This window comes from Falco biarmicus, chromosome 3, assembly GCF_023638135.1.
Source record: "Falco biarmicus isolate bFalBia1 chromosome 3, bFalBia1.pri, whole genome shotgun sequence".
Taxonomy (NCBI): Eukaryota; Metazoa; Chordata; class Aves; order Falconiformes; family Falconidae; genus Falco; species Falco biarmicus.
Window position 1 is genome coordinate 102,552,643 of NC_079290.1, and position 16,550 is coordinate 102,569,192.

The 16,550-nt window shown below is 39.8% G+C and overlaps 1 protein-coding gene across 3 annotated transcripts in view; it reads left to right on the forward strand.

The window, feature by feature from the left end:
* The window catches only part of ATP9B (ATPase phospholipid transporting 9B (putative)), a 167,936-nt gene that overhangs the window by 105,284 nt on the left and 46,102 nt on the right, over positions 1-16,550 (forward strand). For all 3 annotated transcript variants that reach the window (XM_056330216.1, XM_056330218.1, XM_056330217.1), the window contains one exon: positions 7,418-7,578. In XM_056330216.1, the coding sequence (XP_056186191.1) occupies positions 7,418-7,578 (161 nt within the window). The remainder of the gene's footprint in view (positions 1-7,417; positions 7,579-16,550) is intronic.

Sequence of the window (16,550 nt, forward strand, 5' to 3'; positions counted from 1 at the left end):
GCTGCGTGATGGAGTGAGGTGTACACAGCAGTGGAGGAGGAAGATGCCAGAAGCACTCCACAATGGAAGAATCGCTGTATGCTGCTGATGGGGATAGTTTAAATTCCTCCTTCAGTTTTTATTTATTCACTTGCATTTATTGGTGAATCCATCTTTGGAAAGTTGCCTCAGTCACTTTAATCATCTGTGTGTTGTGTGTACCATCTCACTTCAATTACACTTCCATGAAGACAGGTTGCAGCTCTGTTTTCCATGTATTTTTATGGCATAAGTACCAACTTAATGTATGCCACTGTTTCCCAATGAAGTTTTTTTCCCAACTTTCTTGTAACTTTTGAAATAACAAGGTTTAATGAAATAAAATGTCTGTAACTTACATGGAAAGCAATTTTCAAATGTGCTTCTGATTTTAATCTTGAGTATGATGGAAGAAAAAAACCCCTTTTGACTGTCTTTAAGCTTACTGTTGATTTGGGATAAAATGAGATGGTAAAACCTAGAAGCTTAAACTCCATGGGTTCCTGGCTTCATTTATTGCATTGAATTCTTAATGGAAAAATTGCCATATATGTTTTGATAACCTTAGCCCTGACTCCTCTTCCCCTATTCCTGTTGTGAGATGAACTGTAAAAAAATATATAATAATCTCTGCTAAGAGCTTAACCTAGATAGCCTTTGAGGAGCTGAGTTACTAACACCTTATTTTTAATGTGGAGTAAGCAGGTGTTGAATTTCTGTAGATACATGTTTTCAAGTGTTTGCTTTAAGTGCAAAGATGTCTTTAAAAAAGATACAAGGTTCTCATACCATTTATGAAATCTTGCTAAACAGTGTGACATATATATATAAAAACCACACAAATTCAGTTCCTACAGTGACAAAAATAAATATGTGCAGTTTTCTGTATGAAAAAGTTATTCAGACCAGCCAGCTGCATGGTCTGAAGTGTAGATATGTTAGAATTCCCCAAATTTACACAAATGAAAGAGCTAGATGTTGCTATCAATTTGTTAGGTCCCTTTTATAATTCTTTTGCTTAAAGGAAATAGTACTTCTTTCTGAGCTATTTAATTTACTTTTATTACATATATCACATTTTTTTGTATTTATTTATTTACTTAATCGCGAATTCTACACAATAAAAACTTTGGGACCGGTTCTCCCCATGCTAGTTTTGCAGTTATGTTAGCAAAGCTAATTACTTTCATCTGGAGAGCGTAAGCCATGTTTTTTAAATCTCCTTAGATCTGAAAAAATCCCATCTCTATTGAGTGTGTTTTCATGGTAGTGTGTAGCGTGTAAAGCTGCTTATTCTGTGTTCTGACCATTGCTTACATGACATGCTGCTTACATGGCAGCGTGCTAGAAACACCTTGAGAAGAAGCTGGTGAGGTTAAGCTGAAAGAACATGTAATATAAGAAGGCTTTGTAAAAGTTACAGACGAAATATAAATCTGAAGGTAGTGTTCCAGCATGAATTCAAACATCTTTACGCCTAATCTTTTTTCCTCCCAGAATTCTGTGTCTTCCAGGTTTAGATCAGATGTGAGGAGAATTGGGAGCACTTGGGAGCTCTGTGTCCTCTGTATGAAATCTTGTGTACCTGGGTGGTTTTAAATTGAAAAAATGGATGTCTGAAGAGTTTCACTGTGTGAATGCTTTTGGTGGTTGAAGTCTCCAATATGACTAGTGACCTTAGAATATTAGGGTAAAAATTCTAAATTGATGGGTGGTCTTGAGAAAATGTTTTCAGTTGATAGCTTCAGTAGGAGGAGGGTATGTTGCCAATACAGCACGATCCCTGTATGGATGCTGGAGTTTAAGAAGCCAGTGACCTTTTCAGTTTCTTAATATGCTCAGTACATGTTTTATCATTCTTGTGCGTGACGAATGCGCAGCGAAGTCGGGGAGCGTGTGGTCGCACAGAGCCTTCAGGTGCCAGTCTGTGGTGGGAGATGGTGTGTGTATATATATACATGAAGTATAACTTCTTGCAAAGAAGGAGATGCAATAGTTTCGGTGCACGGTCCGAATTGTTAGAGCCTTTCGAGTAACTGACTCTGAACATTTCAAACTGAACGAGGGAAAGTCCGCCGGTCCCGGAGGATCGTGCGGAGAGGGGCGGCCCCGGCGGGGTGCGGGGCTGCGCTGGGCGCCGGCAGCGGCAGGAGCGCCGGCCGCGGCAGGAGCGCCGGCCGCGGGCGCCCCCTGCTGCCCGCACCGCACATGGCGCGGCGGCTGCCGCCCGTCCCTGCTTCTCAAATTAGAGCAAAATACGGAAACAGGGTAGAGGGAAATGATCTGCCTTCGTAGTGGTGTCTCAAGACTGACTCTAAAAAGAGACGTGGGACCGAAGGGTATTTAGAGACACCGGGGTAGCTGAGCAAACTGCGCAAGTGTTAATGAAAGCCAGGTTTAGGGTCAACTGGATATTAAGATCTGGGCCAACTCCACCTTCTCTCGGTTTGAGCTTCTGAAGCATGCTGAAGTGTCTGAGCCCTCCTTTTCCTTATAGTATTGTAGGTATTACTATCTACAAAAGGGAATTTTGTTTCTAAATTTATTAATTTCAAACATATATTATGCAGTTATTAGTAGCTTGTTAAAGTTAAAACGGGCAAGTCAGAAAAGTTCAAAATGTTATAAACTTACTTGCTTCTAAGAGCATTTATACCTGTCTTTGAATACACATCAAAACATTTAAAAAGCCCATTACCTACTTGCAGCTTACTCTTCTTCCTTTGGATGATAACCATGCATTTCTTCCTGAGTTTTAAAATACTTCAGCTGTTATAAATGCCTATTTGGATATGGGCTGGTTTATGTATATAATGGTAATTTGTTTCCTTGGGGGGTAGAATTGATCATAAGTAATTAAAAATGTTTCTTGAAATCAGTAGGCATAATTCAGTTCCATAAACCTGCAATGTTAACATAACACCAGATACTTCAGCTTTGGCAAAGCGATGTTGGGCTGCATTGAAGCCAGCATGAAGGATGAATACTTTTTCACGAAAGGAAATACAGAAAATGTCACTGGAATCAAATGGACTTATTTTCTGGTTATTACTTTAGTATCACTCCACCAGAGTGGACTAACTGAAGTTTATTTCAGTTTTACTAAGTCAAGTAGAAACTCCATAATTACTGCTCTAATTCTAAAATGAGTTAAAACTTTGAAAAGCTTTTTAGTGCTTCAGAGAATGTTTTCAGGGTTTCTCGTTGTGTTCTTGCAACTAAACAAATGATTGGGATGTTTGAAAATGGATCTGAGAAAAAGCAGGGATAGGTAACTTTTCACTCAATGGTCGTTTTATATATTTCACTGTTCACTTTTCCTGCCTTTCAATGTACTGCGTAAAGGAATGAGTGAGATACAGTGTGCTGCACTATTTAATCAGTATGCAAGATTTGGTGGGATTTATGTTAATCAAGACAGCCTTGTAGAGAAACACATTTGTCAGACCATTGCTTGAGTACAGTGAATTAAGGAAGGATGCTTCTAAACTTGAATTCACTTGCTTTGCTTGTTTTGATTCATAGATTCATAGGTTTATTAGTTTAATGTGGTTGTCTGGCTTGCTGAGCAGTCAGGAATTTGAATCATAGGAATAAGCTTAGAGTTAGGAGGCTTAATAAAGAAGAAACATTTACAGATTCCAAAGTTGCTGTACATGTTTTTAATGTTAGAGATTAAGGTAAACAGATAATAATATGTCTATTTACCCTTTAAACACAGAATAATAATCTGTTATTCCTAGGGACTATAGGAAAGGTTTAACAAATTATTGAAGAAAGCCATAGGGGTTCAGATGTATGCAGCTACCTGTATATAGTAGCCTATATAAAAATTATTTATTTTTTATAAACTGTGAAATGCTATGAATCATTTTTCTTAGGCAAAACATGGGTTTTGTCAGCCCAAAGAAGATACATTATTTGAATTTTAATTTTAAATACTTACCTTACTCTTTGCATAGCTGTTACAGCTAAATTTAGACTACAGTTACAAAAACATGAATAATTCACTACTATTCAAGGTTTAATAAAGTTAAGTTCAGAGTATGTATTAAGATTAGGAAAGAAAATTTTTGTGTTTATGGTGCAAATTAAAGCTACAGACTATCTCAGACATACATACCATGAAATTTCATTGTAGTCGATGGGGTGTTTGTCAGTGCAGAACCAGGCTGATTACTGAAATATAATTACCTTTGTGGAGGAACTGGCTTGCGAGCAGAAGTCTCTTCTAAGATAGTGCCTTAATACTTCAGCAGTATTAATGTATGGCACTTTAAAAAGGCTATTTATGAGCAATTATTTCTAATGCACTTTAAACTGTAATTGAATAAAAAATGACTGCACTAGAAATCTTTACCATTGTGCAACATTTAGTTATCAAATACTGCATTTCAACACTCTAGCATAATTTTTTTCTTGTTTTCTAAGTAATCTACTGTTAAATACATGTAATATATATATGTAATAACATTAGAAGAATTGTTCTATTGCTACAATAATAGCTTCAGAGGATAACCTTTCCCAAAAGTTAAGCATCTGGGGCAGCAACAGCATATTGCTGTTCATGTTGCCCATCAGTAGTCAGAAAGGTTTTTTTGTTGCTTTCAACTTATGCTAATTAAATTGAGATTTTTCTCATAAGATAATGACTTATACCTTGTGGTCCAAAATGTGAAGTTTAAACCTTTAATCATTCCCTCATTCAAAACCAAAGTATTTTAAAAACTTGTAGGCTTTTTTTTGGTGCAGTTGATGGTCTAAGCCATTATTTTACTGAGAACCATTATCTATTTAAAACTTCGTGCATAAATTAAAGAGGAGCTAAATGGATTTGCAGTTGTTGCCATTAGTAGCATTTTAGATTATACAGGCAATTATTGTGTTCATTATCGTAGAGCAACCCCTTTGCAAAACTGTTGTGGTTGTCTCAGACATTATGTACAAATTTTCCCGTGGAGATTAAAATTTCCAGTGGTATGTTTAGTTTTGCTAACACAATTGTTTCAAATAGAACAAATATTGTGACAAGTAGAAGAAAACTTGCTTTTCTAATATGGGAAATAGCAATAAATGTGGAAAATTATTTGAATTCTTAATTCATCTATTTCTCATCTTGTCATAATTATTCTGGTTATGATTATTTTTAAAAGGAGAGAAATTTCTTTCTTAAGATGGCATATTTTACAAATACTTTGATAAAATTGCAGTGTAGTTAAAATGAAGTTTACCTGCTTTTCCAATATTCAGATGAGTGTTGGAGAATGTTAGTGCATTTCTACATGGAATGTATCTGGATAATTCAGCACTGTTTCATTAGTTTGGATGCTGAAATTGTTTAAGTGGAAAGGCGCAGAATTAAACTAATTAAGTATATTTCCATAGATTATGGTAACTAATTTTTGAGGAATGAAGAATGCATTTCTGTTAAAACTCACTTTCTTTCTGTGCCTTCTTAAGGAGAGTTTTGCAGTTGCCTTCACTTGCTGTAGTAAATGCAGATATTAGAGCCGCTTATGGTCAGTCATATGTTTGGTATTAAAAAGGATGGCATTATTTATAACAAACTGAATGTTCTTGAGCAAGAGATTTATTGTGTGGAAATTTTTCATCATCAATTTTTTTTATCCTCTTTAATATTTCTCCAAACACATTTTTGTTGCGTTCCACGCTTAAATTCACATCTGTCTTCATCAATTAGAAAGGTATTAATGCTTTGAATTAGCTACGTATCAGTGTGCAGTGGACTAAATTTAATGTTTCTGTCCAAAAAGTGGCATTCTTTCCAAAGAAGCTCTTTATTCATTTCTGTTCTGGGGTGGGGTTTTGACAGGGTGGGGGCAGAGGGGGAGCTGAGGGGAGAGATAGGCTTTCACTACCATGATGCAGGGGAAAAAAAGTGTGAGGTAGTGGTTATGCATATTGCAAGACAGTGATTCTTTATTTTATTACAAAAAAAGACCAACTCTAGAAGGCCAGATTAAATCATTCCTTTCACTTTTTAATGGGATTTGGATGAATAGAGTAAAATATGCACTTTGCATTCATTGATAGCATCTTTAGGTTGAGGTAATTGAGTCTTTTTTCCCTGACTGAATGAATAATGACTTCATCTGATCCTCAGCGAGGCCTGAAACTTAGGCTGCCTTTGTCAACGCAAAGAGATCTGGGCTTTGAAACATGCTCTACTTCCCTGGCTTCATTTTTCTTCATTTTAATCCAAAAACCTATTTTTCTCAATAATTCAAGCATAAACTATGTAGTAGTTGAAGCAGCGGAAATTGCAAGATATTTGTCCTCGTTGTGCTGCTTTTTAAATGCAGCTGATAAATCAGCCGCTGTGGTCTTCAGCTGCCGGGTTCTCTAGGGAAGGGACGGCCCGCATGTAAGCAAGATTGCTGGAATTTTTTAAGAACTATATTTAAAGTGGCTCTTTTGCAGACTGTTATCTAAGGAAGTGTTCTGTTTTACTGGTCTTACTGGCCGGGCTGGGAGATAAACAGGGCATCAGTGGCAGGGCCTAGGACACTCTGCCCTGCGTCGCTTTCCCACATATTTTACCGCCTACAAGAGCATCCCAAAAGGCAGAGTGTAAATACTTAGCTTACGGTATACATTATTGAAATGGTGTGAGTCTTAGTTACATAGCTTAAAAATATTTTTTCATGAGAAACAGCGGATGGGAGATAGCCTCTCGTAATGTTTGGGCTGAAACACTTCTAAACCAAATACCTTTTCACTCATGAAAAGCGGAAGCTCTGGTTTGAAAATGGATATTCCACTGCATTGTTGGGTTTTTTTTTAATTATTATATTAACTGAAAGCTTCATAAAATTAAAAATGATTTCTGTGAAATCAATTCAGATTCAGCGCTGTGTGGGAGCATAGTTGCAGGTGGCGGCACCCCTGTTGCATGAGCCAGAGGGTAGATAGATCGTGTTTGCCCATCGATTCTAGGATCTGACAGGTTTTTGATCTTCTAGCGATAAATGAGCAGTAGGAACCCTCCAAATATACCGTATGGTGCTGGTGGGTTTGCTGCACGCGGGACGGAAGAAAGTTGTTCCTCTGGAATTGCCTCTTCTCCTTGCCCTGCCGTGCCCCTGCCTGGGTCGAGGGGCTGGGGGGCTGTGCCGGTGTGGGGGCATTGAGAAGCCCTGGCTGGCACTGGTCACACTGGTTTGGGAATCATTGTTGTCCTGTAACCCCCGAGCATCCATTCCATGCAGGCGTAAGAATGGGTAATCAATCTGGTTATCAAAATGCAGTTAATTGCTGCAAGTGCATGGATTTTTCATAGGTAGGAATAAAAAAAGCCGACAGTAGCAAATTGTTTGCACCACAGAAGTGTCAATCTAAGAAAAACTTGCGACTGACTTATTTACGCTTCTTCCCCCAGGTTGGCTTGTTGGACCTGGAGCTGAACCAGCTGACCAAAGCCCTGTTCCTGGCACTGGTGGCGCTGTCAGTGGTTATGGTGACCTTGCAAGGGTTCGTGGGCCCATGGTACCGGAACCTTTTCCGGTTCCTCCTCCTCTTTTCCTACATCATCCCCATCAGGTGTGTGCATGGATGAAAGGAAAAACACTGATGTCTAATTTCACTGAATGTGGCTTTCCTGAAATTTATACTTGCTTCTCGTTGCGAAGGAAATGGATCTTATCAGGAAGCCAAAGGGAAGGTGTCAACAAATCTGCTGATTCTGGAAGGATCAGTGTACAGAAAACAATACTGTTGTATTTTTTCTGTATAATGTTCATCTTGCTGGAGTAATCAGGATATCTAATCCTCTACTAGCATAAATGTATTAATAAGGATACAATCTTGGTATATTTGAGAAAGCAGTTTCAGGAAACCTATGTTTGAATGAGTGGTTAGGTGTATTTTGGAATTTTGTTTTTGATGCCTTAAATACCGAACATGCTCCATTTCTCTGGTTAAAATATGATTTTTTTTACTACAACAATGACTAATTTAAATTGAATGGCTGAATAATGTAGGTGCACTTCTACAGTGAGAGGACTTTTAACATGTAACCAAGTAGAGACTTGCCCTGAATTAATTAATTCATTAAGCATGAGTACGGTATATTCAAATTGCAGATAAACTGGAACAGGAAATAATATCCATGTCTGTTATCAAGTCTTCTGTGGACACAGAAGTGAAACATTGACTCCGAAATGAATTTTTTTCCTTGAATGGGTATTGCCTTTGCAAAATGGAAATACTCTCTCCTGTTAAAATACCCAGTGTTTAGTTTAAGGGGCTTGTTAATTTTAGATCCTCTTTCCTCAGGGACGTATCTTGAGATACGTCATTGACTAAGCCCAGTGGCTAGCCACAGAGTCAGCAGCAGCTGAACTGTAGATAGGTTTGAGACCTCTCCCTTCAGGTTTGCACACAACATTTAAATCCATGTAGTGTAAGGAAAAACATAAAACTGGGAGAATTTCTCATTAGTATTTTAATCTAAGCTTATGTGACTTAGGTGTTACTGTGTTCATGTTTTTTAAGTACATGTCTGTGTGAAGGAAACTATTTCATTTTTGACTGATTTCATACTTGGGGAAGTATCTGTCTGAAGATTTCATAACTTAAAGCACTTGTATTTTTATACTACTTTTGTGTTGCAAGAGCAGTTGATTCTGTTAGGGAGCTGAAGGAGAAGGCTCCACCATTCTGCTAGGGAGTGGAGGCAATCTCATTGTAGAAATGGTCACCTTAGAAAAGTTCCCGTTTCCTTTAACTGGCTGGGGTTTATTTACACATTCGTGTTTCAGTTTTGTGGTGTCTTTCTAAACACTGGTGTTGCTGTAACTCCCTTACCTCCCATGTGATGCTGCTGTTTAGGTCCTGGCATCGTTCCCCCATACACACACACATAGAGTTATTGAGCATTAAGCAACTTAGCCATGTGAAGAGGCAAAAAGTGCTCCTCGAGGGATAAGCAAAGTCTTCGTATTGCTGAAAGATGCACTTAATCATCAAAGACATGTAGGGGAAGGGGAAAATGAGCTACGAATATAAAGGATCACTTGTCAGTCACTGTTTTCTTCCATAATAAACATACTAAGCCAAAACTTATTAAAATGGTTACAAGACAGATATATCTTTGTTACTAGATGCAAGAGGATTAAGAGCATATAGGTAAGTAAATTTGACTCCATATTGACGGTTCAATATATGCCACTGAAAAACATGTAGATTGAGCAGCTTGTTTTCAACTGAAGGGTTGTTTAGTGCACTTGTGGGGCAGTTCTTTTCCAAATATAATTTCTAGGATAGACCTAATCCCATTTTTCAGTTGCTTGTGGGAGGTAATATGCAAAGCAGAAGTAACAGAGAAAGTGATTGGACTAGTTCTGAGATGGAGCATATAGTTACTCTGTGGAAGATCAGACAGGGATCTGCTGGAGAATGCCTTTCTCTCTGGAGGTTTATCTGTTTCTATACCAACTTTTCTTCAACTCAGATAATTCACGTACAAGGTCGCTTCCCACACTATCAACAAAATATACAACTGCAGTTATGTCACCGGTCAAATGTAACTGCACTTCTTTCTTCTGGATGTTAAGCATAGAAATTACTTACTCCTTAACCTGTATTTGGAGTATAAACTCTTGGAGATGAAAATTATAAGTCTAATTACACTGAAACACCAAGTGTTGTGTCCTCTCATTAGTTTTGAAATAGCTCTATGGGGGAGATAATGAACTTTTCACGGGTAAGGAAATGAACATGGGAGATTAGGATTGACTGGTGGAGGCAAAGCATATCTGAATTCAGGCACGCATGAAATGTGTTGATTGATGGTTTTACAGAATTTGGGAAGTTCCTAAATACAGAGGTTTTTGGCAGTTGTGCTTGGCTTTCCATTTGTAGGGCAAGGGAAATTCCAGGTATGCAATGAAAATAATTTTCCATGGCCAGGTCATGTTTGGTGAAGATGATCAGGAGCAGGTAACTGTTAGCAGTTTAAGTGATCTCTGTGCAGCCTCTCCTGTAATTAGTAGGAAGAGGGACTTTTTGGGTTTGGGGTTTTTCTTTCACTCCAGGGAGCAGCTAATTCCTCGTGATTCAGCTGCATCCTAAATACTCCTCTAGATCAGTGTTGCTTCCCCATGAAGTGTATCGCTGTGGGGCCTGTAAGACCTCAGAAGTATAAACATAAAGCAACTGTAAAAAACCAAACAATGCAACCAAACAAAAAACATCCCATCAACCAACAGCCACCCCCAGAAGCACCAGCCCACGACATCTCACACATTCTGTAGTGTACAAGGAAGCAAGCAGAATGGAGAAAAAGTAGCAGTGAACAAACACTGCAAGCTTAGCTCAGCTCTGAACTGCTTGTAAGTTAGAGCCATGATGCACAAAATGTTTTGAACAGCCCCAGAAATGGGGGGGGCCTAAGTTTGGCCTTTAGAAATGACCCCTCTGTAATTGATGTTTCTTCTAACCCATGGAGGAAGCGTAGCCCGGGGAGCCTCTGTCGGCACTCTGCCTCCCTACAAGGTTAGTCTGTCTGAATTTCTTAAAATTTATTGGGAAAGAAGGGTAGAAAGCAAATTCTTGACAGACTGTCCAAAACTAAATGAATTTCTCCAGGATTATGCTCACCCGTTCTCTGAGTTTCTCTGTGTTCCTTGGTGTTCTTAGGCTTTTTTCTAGTTGGCTTTAGCAGTTTGAGATGCGTTAATGCCTATCCATAGGTTCCTCTGGTGTCACTGAGACAATTTCATTACTTATTTTAAATAAAATCATTGATTGAAATGCATTCTCCATTAGTTTACAAGATCTTGCCTGGCAGTGTCACCTCTTGCCATTACACATAGCGGGCTGGGGGGAGTGTGTGTCCTCAGGTCTGTCCATGCTCTGCTTTGTGATACCAGCATGGAAGTTCATAAGCCTGTGATGTTCCCTTTTTTTTTTTTTTATTTTGTTTAGGTTATTTTGTTTAACAGTAAGGTCTCCTTGTTGAACATTTTTTTTTTTGGATTGTCTGTTTTCTGAATGACAAAGGGCAGGGGCCAAAACCAGTCACACTAATGAAAAGTCACCACCTCAGGTGGGAAGGTGAGGTAAAGCTTTGTCATCGTTATGTTATCTTTTACCTGGTTACACAGATTAAAGATAAATTATTTTTAATTTTACATCTTTTTAAAATCAGGCTTACATTTTTTTCAGGAGAGTTAATTTTGCTTCTGTGTGGAATGGAAGACATTTATCATACTGGTGTAAAATTCCGGGTATAAATCATGTATGTCTTGAGGTTTTGCTTCAATTTTTGCAGCTGCTAATTTGATCAGCCATTTTGATTTTTTTGAACAAGCTATCGCAGAGACGGTTTCTAATGTTTGTATTTTTAAGTACAAGAGAACAGAATGTTCTTGGATCGATGTGGCATGCAAGACCCCCGCTCCCAGCTGCAGGGCTGGAAGTCCGGGTGTGTGGGTGCCGGCGGGGTGCTGGGGCTGTCAGAGCCTCGCCGCACAGCGCTTCTGGCCTTCCCCTGGCAGTTAGTTGTAGCATCTGCTCATCAGCCCGCTCGGCTGCCCTGGGAATCTGTTCAGAAATTACAGCCAAGGCTGCAGAAGAGGCTGGCCTCAGCGGCGGTGCTGCCCCCCCGGCTGGGACCCCCGCCACCACCGGGTCATGGGACTTAGGTCACTCATTGCCCAGCCCTCTTCAGCACTGCGAGAAAGTGAGCTGTGCTCTGACTTGCCACCTCCTCTTTGTTGTTTTTTTTTTTTTTTCCTGTTTTCCCCCCCAAAAATGTAGCCAGGAAAGCTTTTCAAGACAATTTAGGCTTATCCAAGGGGTGTTTGGTGAAATGCTGCCTTGTGTGCACAGGTGTGCGAGTTCTGTAGCTGTACGTGCTTCCGCTGAGCGGGTAGGAAACGGAGGATTTTCCATAAAGCGCTAAGGTATTGACTGGGATCTGGTATGCCCGCGTATCATCCAAGCTCCGGATTTAGCAGCGATTTAAAGCTGGGATGGCAGGGGCCTAATCAGCCACCTTTTTAGGAGGCTCCTTCAGTTCAGGTGTATACAGAAGCTGAAATGTCTTTTGTCCGTCCCTTCAGACACCCCAGGGCTACCGGGCGCGGAGCTGCTCTGCCACGTAAGGTGTCCCACTGCTCTGGACAGAGCTGCCCTACACTTAAGTAGTAAAGTTCTGGGGCAGTACCTGGCTCCCAGCTGCTTTTTTCTGGGTCTTTGAGAAGTATTTAAAGAAAATCCTTTAAGTTATGTTAGTCTGTTTTCAGTGTGCAGTGAAGATGATGCTGCTGGGAAGTCTTGTATCTGAAATCCATTAACATCCCATCAAATCCTGGATCATACAAACACCAATTTCTGTGTATTCCTGAGATCCAGGGAGCTCGCTGCTGTGCAGGATCATGGTGTCTGTCCGAGAGCAGCAAGCAGCTCTGCTGCTTTCATATTGTAGTTGTGCTGCCCACGGTGGGAGCTCTGATCTCTGTTAATGCATAGATGTGAGGGTATCAGTATATGTAGTCTCACATATACAGACAATATATATCAGGTATATGATGCAAAGCTTTCAGCGTGGAAGAGCTAAACAGCTGCTCAAAGTAGTTTTAGCAATCCTTGTAAAAATTGTACTATGCTTCTGTACCACACCGTGGTATATAATGCAATCTATATAGAGACTGGAGAATATTATATGAAAAAAGAAGCTTCCTGATATTTTACAAACTAATTCTGACTTCTTCATGCAACAGGAGCTATGGCATGTGTCCCATGCTTAGAATAAGTCTTACTCAGCCCAGTATGGTGCTGTACTACTGCCTAAGCTAGCTTTGTGCTTTCCTTACAATATTGGGTATTCATGTGTCATAGAGAACGCACAATCAGTTTACAATAAGTCATTCAGCTGATCTATTGCAGGAAATCTTTTTCCTTTCTAGTATTGCAACACTGCCTATTTGCTCCTAGTTGCTTTTCTGGTTTTAATATGATAGTATTACAGTAAGTAATGCCAGATTTGCCTGGAATACACTAAAAATACTCATATTTCAAAAATTATTTGTATTGGACTTCTAATGTCAATATTTTGCCGTTGTGGAAGAGGCTTAATGAAAAAAGGCATTTGACCTGACAAATGTGAAAATAACAAAGAAACATTTTTAATAGGAAGTAATTATTGTTACTCAGACCTGCATAGGCTACATCTCTTGTGCCAAGGCACTTGTTTGACATGCGTTCTATTTGTATTTTGCACTCTACTGTGTTTTCAGCCTGGAAGAAATTCATAGATTAATTTTCTCATCAATTATTCCCCAGGTTTCCTCCTGAGGCTCTAAGTTCTACCTATGTTACAACATCTAATTAACAGTACCTAGGTTGCATGTAGCCCTTGAAAAACTAGGTGTGCTGCAGTCGCTATAGCAATGCAGGACTGGTACACGTTTTTTTTTGCCACACATACTTAAGCATGAATGTGTGGGACTGAGCGCTCTTTGAAAGTTACGTTTATTGCTTGGATTTTATGTGGAGTGCTGTGTGCACCTTCTTTCATTTCCTTTTATATGCTTACATAATGGACAAAATTTAGACAAATTAGTCTGAGAGAACTAGTGAGACCAATTACAAGGAAAACAAGAACACACATCTGAGCATCTTCTAGAAGTATCAGACAGATAGTGACATTGGGGTGTGACCCCGGGCAGCAGTTCAGCCCCCTGCAGCCGCTCACCCACTGCCCTGCAGGATGGGGGAGTGGATCAGAAGGGTAAAAGCAGGAAAACTCAGGGGTTGAGATAAAGACAGTGTAATAGGTAAAGCAAAAGCCACACACACAAGCAAAGCAGCAGGAGGCACCCATTCCCCACTCCCCATTCCCCATTCCCCACTCCCAGTCCCACTCCCCCGGGTGGGCAGGAGGGGCTCAGCCATGCCAGGACAGCCGGGCTCCAGCCTGACGGGGGCCTGGGGAGGCAAACGCCATCACTCCGTATGTCCCCCCTTCCTCCTCCTTCCCCAGCTGTACATGCTGAGCATGAGGGCGCATGGCCTGGGACACCCCTCGGTCAGGGGGGCAGCTGTCCCGGCCGTGCCCCCTCCCAGCGCCCGGTGCCCCCCAGCTGCTCGCAGTGGGGCAGGTGGGGAGCAGAGGAGCCCTTGGCTCAGTGTAAGCACCACCCAGCAATAACGAGAACATCCCTGTGTTATCAGCGCTGTTCCCAGCACAGATCAAACCACAGCCCCACAGCAGCCTCTGTGGAGAAAATTAACCTTTATCCCAGCCCAAACCAGCACACAGAGAAAACTAGGTAAAAATGTATGTGGTAGGCTAAACAGAAAACGAATATTCACATTTTTTCTCCAAATAAAATATGAGAGGAGGGAAGTCAGGGGAAATTGAAGGGAGAAGCTATGGGTTGATTTGAATTTAGATCTTGATAGAATATTGTATTTAAAAGCAGTAACTTCTGGTTTGTTCTCTTTTTGTTTGTTTAGTGCCAGTTAATAGAAGTTGTCAGGCTCCAGAATCACTTTCTTTGAAGATTTAATTTTCCAGGCAATGAAGTTAAGAGAATTTTGGTTGTTTCTTGACCAAGTTTTAAATTATTCTATACTTCTAGATTGTAAATAATGTGTTTATCTGTGTATAGTTTATGGCTGTTTCAAGCAGGTAGGGGTATGGAAAAGTTAGGGGTGTAGCCATAGAGGTTTGGGTACAGTTTTGGGTACTAATGTGACCCAGATATGATCTTCAGTACTTCACTTAGAAGTTCTGAAAATAAAAAAGACTACATCTCAATTACTTCATTTTAATAATTGGATACTGCTACAGGTACTCGTACTGTATCTGGAGTTTGGGCAGGGCTTCATCTTTTGCTGTGAAACTTTAGCTTGTATACAGAACTGCTCAACAAGGTCAAGTACAACTATCATACGGTTTTGATTCACATTCATACTTGAGTTTTATCAGGCACAGTATCAACTTGCTCAAAAAAATTGTCTTTGGTAACTTCACTAGGTCTTGGTTGCTGTTTACTGAGTTGTGAAAGGCAGAATGTTTCTGGAGTTTCTAAATGTATTTGTCTGAAACCCCCTCAGTGAAGACCCTTGTGTATTGATGAATTTGGCCATTTTGACTAAAACAAAATCAGAGCTCTTTACAAGGGGACCTGATGCTGTTACCACTGGGGAAAAGATGAAATTCAGAAAAGAGAGAAGTCCTGTAAATATGAATTGGTTTAGCCTGAAACACTACTGATATTTTAATGGAGTAAAAGCAATCTTATCTGTTAGTAACTTGTAGTAGAAAGCAGCGTGTATTCTGAAGTGCTGTCTGACTGATGTATTCTGCAGCTGAATTGCAGAGAAATGCCACTCGGGCTCTTGAGGGAATAAATCCCTGAGTTGGATAGAAGTTGGATATAAGTTGCCTTAGGTTTTGCCTGCGATGGGGTAACTAGTGCTGAGGTTGAGACACAGGAAACTTCACACTGTCATGTTCACTAAATATGCCCGTTCTCTGCAGTAGCCTTCAAGTACCTGTGTTGCCATACTGTGTCTAAAGATTGCAGGGTAATTAGTTTACAAAAAGATGAGTGTTACTGATGGAACAGTGTGCTAATGCTATATGTGATGCTGTTCTGTGCATTTTCATCAATAACGAGTATGTATAGAGTCTTCTAAACTGGATGAAATGGAGAAGGATTTAAAAACGAGTGGATTTAAAATGGTTTTGGTTATATGATGAGGTTTCTTAAAGTCCACAAAGGGTTTATGAGAAATGGTAGCTAATGTCGTCAGGAACTGAAGGTAGCTTGGTGTTGACTAAGATAAGTATCTCCTTGTTTTATTGTGTAAAAATTTCTGGACTTTTCAGACAGGATAGACTTTTTCAATCTATTCCTGTGAAGCTGTGCTGGAGAGATTTCTAGTTTCAAAAGCAAACTCAGTATTAATAGCTGTCTCTCATTTGTAGTGTTACAAAAGTGTCCGTAATGTAGTAGGTCACAGCTACAGTGATTTTAAAGGTAAAAATTCTCTCTAAGACAGCAAGCACCAAGCGAAGGAAGTCAGAGCAGCATACAGTGTACAAATTTTAGAATTAATACTAAAAATGCATCTATAACCCTCTTTTTTTTTTTTTTTTTTTGGTGTGTGTGTGTGTTGTTTTTTTAATTCATGTCTAATTCTTTATCCAACTTAACAATTCAAGCATGTACCAAATATCTCTGCATGCCAGAAAGCTGTCTTGGACTGTACTGGTCACTGGGGGGATGTTATTTCTGTGGAGGGCAGTGGTGCCAGCTTTCTGTTAGGTCCCTCAGCACCTTGTTCCACTTAGTGCGTGCTGGGGTAATTCCTAAAATGCCTTGGTGCTTTGAAATACAGATTTCTCCTCACCGCTCAGCAAGAGAAGCTGTTTTCCCCCCCCTCCCCCCCCCCCTCTTTTTTTTCCTTACCTTTAAACTATATTTAAGTGAGATTATAATTAAATGCATCTAGAGAGTTTTTAGAATATCAAACCAGGTAACACACATGCTTAT